We start from the raw sequence: 12,489 nt of genomic DNA, 5'->3' as shown, positions 1-12,489 counted from the left end.
ATCGAACCCAGGGCCTCAGGCATGCAAGGCAAGCGCTCTACCACTGAGCCACCTTCCCAGCCCCTCTAGATTTCTTGAATAGCTGTGATTAGAAGTATTTGAAACTATGGCAATCCCTGATTGTTTTTTTTTTTCTTTAAAGTTAATGAGCCATTAATAAAGTGAGTGGACATTAATATATATATATATATATATATATATATATATACATATAGAAAGGCAATATAGGTTAATATATATATAGAGAGAGAGAGAGAAAGGTAATATAGGTTGGTAAGAATGTTGACCAAGACAATGACTTATATATTAGTAACATGTAAAAATTTAAACATTAAAATCATATGTATAGAAATTATTAAGACAATTGGTTCTTTATGCAAGTTTTTATATTCATAATGACATATTACATTTCCTTCTCCAGGATACACTCTAGTACATGTCCTTCTCCAGGACATATTCTTATTTGTAAGTTATTGTAATTTGGTTATTTGTAATTTGGTTATTTGTGATGATTGTTGGGCCAAAAAGTTATATAATTTATCCAGATATGAAATTGGTTCCATTATTATTGACATTTTGATGACACTAAGAAATTCCCAGAAGCCAAAAATATAAAAGAAAGGAATGTAAAAATCAATATATATGATTTAACTTTATTAAGGTTAGTGTAATTTTTCTGAAATTAGGAAAGTTTTCATGTAAACATTGTTTGCTCCTCTACACTTAAATTATTCTGTTCATTCATTTACTTACCCATTTTTTGAATCATGTCTAGAAATAATATTGATTATACCCTTGAAAAATTAGAGGCATTTAGCTAAGAAGTAATTCAAAAAGGCATAAAAATTACTGGTGTGAATGAATACCATGGTGATATTAATTAAAACAAATTTTTATTTACAAGTATCCATAAATTGGGTCTTACTCCCTAAGAAACTATGAAAAATATGTTTAGTTATAGGATTATTAATATATTTCTATAGAAGTATTTATGAAGAAAAAAGAAACAATTTGCCAAGGGAATAAAAGTTAGGATTACTATTGAAGTAAAATAAATAAAACTTTCCAATGGATTCCTAGAAATGAAGTGTGAAAAGAGAACAAGCCAAAAACAACCTTTAGTTATCTATTGCCCTACCCAATCGTCCACAAACCAAGCAGGGAAGTATTCTAGAGATAAAACAAAAGGAGAATATAGCCTCATGAAGGAAAAAAGAAATTGAAGGTATAGAGGGAAAGAGAAGTAAAAGAACAGAAGAAAGTTAGGGAGGGAATGAAGAGGGAGAAAGGGAAAGGAAGGAGGGTAGGAAGAAAAGGTGAAGGAGAAAGGAAGGGAAGGAACAAAGCAGAGAAGAGCGAAGGGAAGGTAGGGAAAGGAAGGAGAGAGAACTTAAATGATATTATAGTCTAATGAAGACATGATGAAATTTGTTTGTGGTCTGTGCTATAAGGAAAAACCGTTATTGTCATTAAACCTGCCCTGGTATAAAACAGGCAATTATTGGAATCAAGTTTAGCATCCCAAGAACTGTTCTACTTCTCAAGTTACTGACGAATCCAGATTTGTAAGAGGAAAATATCATTTGAAAATGTCCAATAGTTTGTTGGCCAAATGAAACATCTTGAGGGACAGATTTAATATAATAGTTTCCAGTCTTCAAACTTATATAGAATGTATATGAAATTGAAAAAGGAACATTATAATTTAGGTGGAGGGGATAAGAAGGAACGGGGGAGGGAGGAGTGTAGTTGAGGAGGTGGGAGGGCAGGGATGGTAGGGGAAAAACAAAGGAGGAGGCAACAATGCTTGATAAGAAATGTACTCATTACCTTGCTCTTGTAACTATAACCTCTCTGTACAGTATTTTTCACAATAAAAAACATAAAAAAATCAGTAGCTTACATCTTCCATTCTCTATTAGATATTTGAAACTACTAAAGAAAAATTTAGCTCAGAGTGTAGGTTATGAGTCAAATAAGACAAGATTTGCTTTATTTATTTAAATATACATAATATATAATGTATATATATGTATAACAAAAGTTCTACAGATGAAAAATTTACCAAAAATCATTCCACTAATACATAAAAGTTGAATTCTTCACCACAGAATTACTCAAAGAGTTAATAAGACCATGAAATCCATTTGATTTTTCAATTTCTTCTTCCCAATCCTGAAATAACATAGCATTTCCAGGTTATATTTTTAGTGTAGAGAGTTTACAATATCTTTTTTTGTTACTGGCCTTAAATTCTTGACCACTGTAATAAATAAACTATATTTCTGTCTAAGACAATTTTCAGTTACTAAATGTATGTTAGGAAATTATCACATGATGATCCATATAGATATTTCCTGTTTGTGCTCAGGACTATTATCAATGTATGCATTCACCAAATATTTTGTGTAATAATGACCATGATATATCCAGAGTTAGAATGTTTTTGAATGACTAGAGAAATAGCTTGATTTGAGAATGGGCTTAAAACCTACCCCAACTGTAACACTTTCTCTGAAAATCAGGTATGATATTGTGGATGTTCTTACTAGTGGTTGCTTTTAACGAATTGTCCCATAGTTGTGAATTGGAATTCTTTTTCCTACTTCTTTCTCCCAGGTTTAGTGGGAACATTTTTCTTGCTTATTTATTATTAAAGAATTATGGATCTAGAGAAGCAGAATTTTGTCCTAAAATTATAAAGTCCTTGAAAGTCTTAGTCCAAAACAAAACCATTTTACTATCAAAAATAGCAAGAATATTTTATAATTAAAGTAACTATTTATATAAATCAAATTTAATCTTCTTAATAATGCATTTATCTTTATTTTATAGTTGAACAAATAAAGTTCTCAGAGTACTAAATGGCTGCTTTGGTTGCATTAGTCTGATTAGCTGTATATTTAACTGAGTCAGTGAATCTAACCTTAATTTATCACTAAAAATCTCTAGAAAACCAAACCTTTAAGCAATAGGTAACTCATATCCACTTGCTTCAAATTTCTTCCAATTTATACTTGAATTGCTCTCATATACAAATTGTAGATAAATTCCTAGATATAGCAATGTTACTTCTAATATTAATTTGTTAAATTATAATTTTGATTCTGCTGTGTGGAGTCACAAACACCTGGAATCCTAACTACTCAGAAGGAAAAAATCAGAGGCTTGTGGTCCAGACTGCTTGGGCCAAAAATATAGAGTATATTTGAAAATCAGCTAAAGCAAAATAGGCTGAAGGTTTGGCTCAGTGATAGAGTGCCTGTCTGGCAAATATCAGGCTAAGACTTCAAACCCCAGTGCTGTCAAAGAACAACTTTGGCATAAAAAAATACACACACTTTATAAGAGCATGTGGAAACGATGTTTAGTATGCTTAATAATATTAGATATTACTATAAACTATAAAATAATTAGTATAATCACATCACTCAATTGTTGTGCTATGAAACCTACAACATGTATATGAACACACAGAAACATATTTTGTCACGTATATGTATATATATATTATCAATTATCTCCCAACATTGTATTTTTAACTTTTAATGAAGCTATTGGAAGAATTTTCCAATATATTTAGTTAACAAATTTGACACAATAATGTCTTTTATTTCTGACCAAGTTAATGTAACTGTATAGTGCAGTATTAAATTCTTGTGCATAATTGTTGAGATTCTAGAATTGAAATCATACATTCTGATGAAGTAATTATTCATTTGTTAATCTTCAAACTTTTTGTTAGGCAGACAACAGTAATAGTTTTTCGTTACTTCTTATTAATTTGAAATAAATTACCCAAAGATATGCCAAATACATCAACCAAATAGCAGTATGATGTGAGACTTTGTTTATGTACGTTAAAGAAAAGTGCTTCACAGATCTCATTCTTAACTCACTAATTAAAACCATAATAAAATATTGATGTGGTAATTCACTTGCTCTTTCCTAATTTCCTAGCACATCCAGGAATTAAATGGAAGGCAAGAAACATGATTTCTTCTAATTGCTAATGTTTTCTAAATGCATTTGAAAATACTGGAGAATTTCATAGCTATTAACTAACACAAAAACACATATTCTCTCTAGCATCATAATAGTATCTGAACAAAGAAAAGAGTAGAAAGATTATCATCATAGATGATAATAATTTGTTCACTGTTTTTCTCTTCTTCTCCCTATTTCATTTCAAATGAAGAGATCCGTTCTCCTGCTGGTTGTAATGGCAATGAGTTTCAGTGCCACCCTGATGGAAACTGCATTCCTGATTTGTGGCGTTGTGATGGAGAGAAAGACTGTGAAGATGGTAGTGATGAAAAGGGCTGCAATGGGACCATACGAGTGTGTGATCACAAAACCAAGTTCTCCTGTCAGCGTACAGGTAAGCAAGAACCTTGCCTGCACCTTCTCTTTGGACATGTAGATTGTAGACCCCTTTGGTTCTTCTTCAATTTGTATGTCATCTTGAAAAAAGGTGTTAACATATTCGGTAGATTTGCTCACGTTCTTCTTGTAATGGTACTTATGGAAAATGTCTACTCAGTAGCATCATGGGCCCCACAGAATTCTATGAATGATATCTCCCAGAACTCATGAGGCACAGAGAGGTTTTTAACTTGTGCAAGTTCACAGAGCCAGCATATCAGAGATGAGTCTTGAACCCAGCCAATTTGCATTCAGTCTGGAACTTCAGTCAAAAACAGTTGCATTGTATACATAAATTGCTTTGTCAGATGGCAAAAAAATTCAATACATAGTCTAAAAATTAAGTAAGGGAAGCTGTGGGATAGGAAGGATGGGTGAAAATGTTAAAAAGGGTGCCATTGATCAAGAGGCACTGTATTCAAAAACTGCTTTGTTGAACGGAAACTCCTTTGTACAATTAAAGAAAATAAAAATACTTTTTTAAAAAACCAATCAGATGTGTCTGCTTAACCACAGCAGCATTTAATTCTGCATATAAAGCCTATACTAAAATGTAAATGAAGATGACAAACCAAAAACAAAAAATAAAAATAAAAAGCAGAGCTGTACAGGCTTCAGCAAAAAACAAATACCAATTTCTAAATTCTATTATGCTGCTGCTTGATTCCATTATGATGAAGGCTCAGTAACCATTCAAATATCTGATTTATTTTGAGTCACTGAGACTACACCATTACTTTTCATAATAGCTAATAAATAGATAGAAGATATTTTCTTGTAACTTTTCCATTTTGTGTTACTATAGGTATTTGTTTTCCTGTGTATATTGAGTTCTTCTTGACAGTAATAAACAAACTTATTTTTCTTTCTACCAGATTATGTGGTGAAAATATAATATAGACTATAGTAAGAAAAAATAGAATATAATTAACTATTGTGTTGCACTGCATTGTTTTATAAAAACTGGTTAGTGTCATCATTCAGATAACTCACAGAAATACTTTCCTTTAGATTTCTGGATATATTCTTGAATCATTTCCTTAATTTGAAATTATTTGGAATTGCTTAACCCTTTGCTGTTAATGATTCACATATGTTCTTATCCCCAAACAATATGGGAAAAGCCTCCACAGTTGTCATTAACCCCTAGAACCTCATGGGACATGTGTACCTAAGAATGTAAAGAAGCATTGTGTTGATTTTTTCTAAACACAGGAATTTGTTGCAATGAATAATTTAATTTAAAAATAGATATTAGATAGTCTATGTATACATATATGAATGCTTCTATGACACTTTTGCACCCACAATTATATGACAACTTCAATCATTACATGAAAATTCTCAATTTAGAGAATGTTCACTAAAAAGACATACAATTAATGGCTTAAAAGTTATCTTTTTGCAATATATCTTGATGGACACATAAGATATTATTAAAGAAACAAATTATTGACTACCTAAATATGCTTTTAGTCAATAAGTGACTTTGAATGTCATTTGACTCAGATTAACATAATTCAAAACACATTGCATGTAATTAAGCCCACTAAAAGGCTTTTGCCATTTGTCTGATCAGATTAATCTTGAAATACATCAAATAATCGGAATATGAAACTGAAAAAGTCTGTTAAAACAAATTACAAATTGGTGTGGAAAATTCTTAGCTTAAACTAGTTGAGCACACTATTGCAATTCACCATAGTTCAAAGTAATCATGAAGACAGCCTGTAATTACTCTATGAAAAATTAAGCAATAAAACCCTTTGTGAACAGTGTTTACCAGAAGCAAAGAAAGGTAGAGTTTCATTATACATTGATTTGTGGGTACCTGTGAAAGTGGACACACGTAATAGCTACTAATGTTCTATAGCCTAGTAAGGTAACCAATATTGACAACAATACTGTGCATTTTGAAATAGCTAATAAGCAAAATACTGATTTTTTTAATACAAAGAAATATTTGAGATAGTGAATATGAAAAATACTCTTTCCTGATTGTTGTACTTTGCACATAAACCTCAAAATATATTGTATCCCATAGATATAAACAATTATGTGTCAAATTTAATACAATTATATGTTAAAACCTCTATTTAAAAAGATTTTCTCAGTCCTAGGAAGACAAATCTAAGAGACTCTTATCTCCAATTAGCCAGAGAAAAGCCTGAACTGGAGGCATGGCTCAAGTCTAAGATCATCAGCCACAAGTAAGGGACCTGAATTCTAGCTCCAGGACTAGTACAAAAGAATAAATAAAATAGACTATAAGTAATAAATTTTAAAAAATCTTCATAAACAGGAACAGGCAACTCACACCTCAATGCCATAAGCTGAGACCTGAAGAATCTACCTTTGAGGCACCTTGGGCAGAAATATCCTAAAGAAATGATTTCCAATTAGCCAGCAAAATTTTATACTAGAGTCATGGCTTAAGTAGTAGGGTTCCAGCTAGGAGCAAAATAGTTGAGTGAGTGCCAAACCCTGAGTTCAAGCACTGGTGAAGGTGCGCGCGTGCACGCGCGAACACACACACACACACATAACAATAGTCCCTTATATTTAAGTTCTAACAGCTCTAATGTTAGCACATACTAATTAATTTTTCTGTACATAGAAAATAAGCAGCAAAGTCATTTACAATTATGATTCAGAAAATAATAGAAAATTTCAGTTGCTACAAATTATATCTCATATATAACAGTGAACTCATAGGAGACATCTCAAAAATATTACTCAATTTAAGCGCAATCTAAGTTATGACAAAGGTGGATGATTATCTATGAAAAATCAGATTCTTAGAGATACCTTTTTGTTTTGGGGGAGATTTGAATTATACCTTTAATGAAGCTGTGAATAAGACATCAGGTGCTTTATCAAATTGTTCTCAAGTTATCTACAATTTTGTGCATAAAACCAGAATTGTGTTTAAAAAGATGCCTCATTCGATGAGAGAAATATGAAATGAGATAACTTAACTATCGAAGTTTGGAGGAGTCCTAAAGTACAAGCACAGATTCATACTGAAAATACATTTTGATAAACACTGAAGGCACTGAAATAAACCACAAACACCAACACTAGATTAAAGTAAGTATATAACCATAATCCTTTTTATATCCTTTAATATAGTTTAATTAAATGCTCAGGTTTACAAAAATAAAGACTTTAAACTATTCATGATGTTCAATTCAAAGTTCATGTTTGCTTTAAAATATCTTTCAAACCGGGCGCTGGTGGCTCACGCCTGTAATCCTAGCTACTCAGGAGGCTGAGATCTGAGGATCGCGGTTCAAAGCCAGCCCCGGCAGGAGAGACCGTGAGACTCCTATCTCCAATAAACCACCAGAAAACCGGAAGTGGCGCTGTAGCTCAAGTGGTAGAGTGCTCGCCTTGAGCTGAAGAGCTGAGGGACAGTGCCTAGGCCCAGAGTTCAAGCCCCACGACCAACAAAAATAAAAAAATAAAATAAAATATCTTTCAAATGCTGGCTTTATTTATTACCTTTCCAAGGTAATAAATAAGCATTTACTGATTACAGTGGCTTTTCTTTATACATAATTTTCCATATGTTAATATTCGAGTGTCAACAAATTAATAGCGTTATTTTTTAATCCCTATAGAGAAAAGCATGAGAACCAAAAAAAAAAAAAAAAAAAAAAACAACAAAAAACTATATAACCCAGGAACATTTAAGAACTTATAATCTCAAAGAATCTGCCTTTAGCAAAGAACTGTATTCTAACCATAACTGCTCTCATACATCCTAGAGCTAATATTGTACTTACATTTTTGATAGGGGCCCGGGGAAGAAATTTCAAACTCACCTCATGTGTAAAGTTAACTCAGAAATATATAGTTTAGATTGGAAAAAGGAAAAAAAAAAACAGATCTTGTTTAACTTACAAAATGATGTCCAGGTTATGAGGAAAATAGCTCCCTCTTAGGCACTGAGAAGAAAACTAGATCCTGCTTTCCCTCTTCTAGAAATTCATGGAAAGATGAATAAAGGCAAGTTATATATGCACAAATATATTCAATGAAGCCTTGTGTTTTTAATAACAAAAATTAGAAACAAGGCATTATCTGGCATTCTGGAAACTACTTAACAATTACAGTTCCATCACACAATATGCCACTCTAACATCTTTAAGAATGAATATAAAGGGAATTCATATTGAGTTGAGATTTTAAGTTCACAATTTGAACCCTCTGCTTACTGATAAAAACACAGAAATGATTGTCACATATCAAAAAAGAAAATTAGAGCAATTGACTTGTTAAGAAACAAAAGTTTCTTCTGAAGATCAGAAATAATGTACAGTATCAAATGTTGAGCTGAGTGAGGCTAGGTGTCTGGCTGGGTTTATATATAGAGGTTAGCAAGAAAGAACATATTTTAAGGTTAATGTGAATTAAATCTATCTCACATGAAGCTGCAGATTTGAGTCAAGTTTTCCACTAGAGACTGGAAAGGAAGCCCATGTATTTTTTAACTGACAATATCTATAGCACAAGCATTTTAATTGCTAGGTACTGCCTGGAATAGTTTTTTTGAGTCACATGCTTAAAGAGATAGGAGGATGATTCATGAATGGCAATACAGCCAATAGCCTTTGTCTGAGTTAGAGATCAAATGGGACAAAATAGCTTTGTGAAAGAATCCCATGGAAAACAGATTCCACCAGGTTTGGTAGTGCACACAAATAATCTCAGCTTCTGAAGAAGTGGAAGCAAGAGGATTATGACTCTGGGAGAAGCAGAGAAAAACTTAATGACCCCATCTCACAAACAAGGCCAGCAAGGTGATTGGTATGCCTGTGCTTCCTCCTTCTTGAGAAGTGAGGGAAGAGGATCTCTGCTTGGGGACACATGGGGATAAACTATGAAATACTATCTAAGAAAAAAGCTAAATGTAAAAGGATTGAGGAATATACCTGAAGTAGCTACAAGAGCAACACCTTATGTTCAAAGTTCAGTATTGGGAAGTAAAACAAACAGATACATATCCATTTCTGAACCCAGAGCTCTGGAAATAATGGGATGGACTGAATTAGAAAGTGTGATACCAATAGATAGGGATAAGTAAACAGATGGAGAGAAAACTGAAGGCGCTCAACCATGATAATTGCAAATCAAACTTCTAAAATACACAAAGAAAGTAATCTCTAGGAAAATCAGCCCATGAAATCAGCCATTACAAAATATATTACTTGTGATTATTAAATTGAATTAAAAATAACTTTGAAATAAGAATATCAGGATCATCAAAAAAATTAAACCTAAAATAAGAAAATAATGCACACATATGATGTATGTATATATTATATGAAGTATATATATATAATTTATATAATATACAGATATGTATAATAGATTTGTATATATCATAGATATGTATATATCATAGATATGTATATATGTAATATATGTAATATAAAACAGCACATATACATATTCTTACATCCATAGTAAAATGAGACAAAAGAATTTCAAATCTAAACCAGTCACAGTAAATCACTACTCACAAGGCTTTGATTGGGGAGATCAAAGTCCAATCTGAAGAAAAGGTTTTCAAGTCCCTCTCATCATAACATAGAAACTGGGCATGCTGGTTTCTGCCTCTAATCTCAGTTTTAGTCAGAAGTGTAAATAGTGGGATTATGTTCTAGGCTGGCACTGACCCTAACTCAAAAATAACCAGAGCAAAAGTGCTAGAGGCACAGCTCAAATGTAAAGTGCCTGCTTAGCAGGCAAGGTTCTGAATTCAAACCTCACTGCTTCCAAAAACAAACAAACAAAGATAAAGCTAACCACAAGTTAAGTTCCAAAAAAGCCTGTCAAATTTTAAAATAATTGAGTGTTTATCAAAACATTTCCTTATCTGGTGCTGAGATTTAAGAATCTCAGTTTGAAGCAAGCTTGGGCAGATAAATCTTTGAGATTCTTATCTCCAAATTAACCAACAAAGAGCTAGAAATGGAGGTGTGGCTCAAGTGACAGGCCAACAGCCTTGAGCAAAAAATGATTGAGCTAAAAAATCCCTGTGAGGGTGGCAAGGCCCTGAGCTCAAGGTCCAGTACCAGCACACATACACATGCAAACGTATACATGCACACACACACACACACATACACAAAACACACATTTTATACACACAAAACTCAAGATTTAAACAAATGCCTACAATGTTGATTTTTCAACTTGATTGAGTGGAAAAATGCCTAGGAATTTGCCAAAACACACTGGACTCTGTGAGAGGTTTCCAGGCAGGATTAACAGTGACAATGACCTACACTGAATATCCCACAGATCCAGGGCTCTAGTTTATGGGTTCTTGAGAAAAGAAGAAAGCCCACATTACAAGCATTCTTTCTGCTTATGTCTGTCATGAGGTGAGCATGCTCTGTCACATGTACCTGCTATCATGATGATCTGCTGTACAATGAATGAGTCCAGAATCACAAGACCCAAGGACTATGGACTGAAAACTGTGAAACCAAGAGCCACATGGTTCTTCCTTCAAATCATTCTCATGTTTGTCCAGCATGAGACAATGAGCTAATGTCATGCACATAGATACTAAAATCATGCTCCATATTCATGGGCTAATAAATAAATTACAGCATGCATTTCACTTTTGAACTGACTAAAATGGGAAGTGCTGCATATTTAAACCATTGTAAAGACTGTAAGTACTACTAGACTTTATTATTTTCTAGCAGTTTTTAGATCACAGCAATATTAAACAGCAAGCACAAGGTTCTTTCTTTCTGAATACGTTTTTATCATGAAAATACTGTTCAGAGGGGTTACAATCACATGAGCAAGGTAATGAGTACATTTCTTATCCAGTATTGTTGTCTCCTCCTTTGTTTTTCCCCTACCATCCCTTCCCTCCCATCTCCACAATTAAACTCCCCCCTCACCCCTCCCACCCCCCATTCCCCTCACCTGAATTGTAAAGTTTGTTTTTCAACATAGCATCTTGTACATCTCATTCTTGCAATGGGTCCACCTGTATCCCTATTTAAACAATTTGTTTTTTCCCTTCCCCTCCTGAAATTATACCAACATCAAATACAGCGAAAACCGGGGTTATACCATGGGGGAGGGACATACAAAGCAACAAAGAAATCATCTTACAAATATGTTAGAAACAATAGCAAGAAAGAAAAAACCACTTGAGTCCTTATCTTGGGGTTCATTTTGCTTAACATCATCTTATCTGACCTTCTCTGCTTGTCTCAGATATATACTACTGCAATCTCTTATGCCAGCTCACTCACTATGAGTATTCTGCACAAAAATGGCACGTTTTTCACTATCAGTGCCTGTCATTTTATGCACAGGCTATATTTTATGCTGGGATTTACTCCTACTGTTCAGTATCCCCTGGATAGTGGAAAATATATAAAAAATATGTACCCAGATCGAACATCATGCTCAATAGCCTTGATGCTCTAAAATCCTGTTGTTTCCTTGCTCATTTTTATCTTCCCATTTGTCTCTGATAATCAAAATCTTTTTATTGTATACATATTTTTGTTTTTGTTCTTGAATGAGTGTCATAGTTCTTAAATAATTGTGTGTATGAACTTTTCATATTAGTTTCTTTCACTTGGTTATAATATACAGTTAAATTTTTTCCCTGTTCTATATTTTCTAAATTGTGGCATCTATTAATAAAATTGTTTAAAACATCATGAAAATCATTATTAAGAGCTAAGCATGGACTTTCTGTAGACAATATTTTTAGGAAAGTAGATTAAAATAATTTATTAGTGAATGGGAAAAGAAGAGGGCTATAGTTCTCCTGAAATTCTTGATAGAGTTGCAAGTGTTTTCCTTGGAAGGAAAGGATGTACTCTCATGATTCATTAATTCTCCTTCCCATTTATCACTTAGATTTGCCTTTCACTTTCCTTGTCCTTAACTCTCTCTATTCTTTATATTTAATTTTAAAATATTTATTGAATACTGAGTATAAGTAAAGCATTTCATAGATTCATGGTTTTTTTTCTGAATTTCTTTTTTTGGTTGGTCGTGGGGCTTGAACTCTGG

At 32.9% G+C, this 12,489-nt stretch overlaps 1 protein-coding gene across 1 annotated transcript in view; it reads left to right on the top strand.

Moving 5' to 3' along the window:
* The window catches only part of Lrp1b (LDL receptor related protein 1B), a 1,466,647-nt gene that overhangs the window by 858,150 nt on the left and 596,008 nt on the right, over nucleotides 1-12,489 (top strand). Inside the window, 1 exon segment of the mRNA XM_042683428.1 lies at nucleotides 4,199-4,381. Within this exon segment, the coding sequence (XP_042539362.1) occupies nucleotides 4,199-4,381 (183 nt within the window).

The sequence above is a fragment of the Dipodomys spectabilis genome, unplaced genomic scaffold (genome assembly GCF_019054845.1).
Source record: "Dipodomys spectabilis isolate Male_0828 unplaced genomic scaffold, ASM1905484v1 ptg000081l, whole genome shotgun sequence".
Lineage (NCBI taxonomy): Eukaryota > Metazoa > Chordata > Mammalia > Rodentia > Heteromyidae > Dipodomys > Dipodomys spectabilis.
The sequence above is the reverse complement of the archived record's forward strand: the minus strand, read 5'-3'. Positions and strand labels throughout refer to the sequence as shown.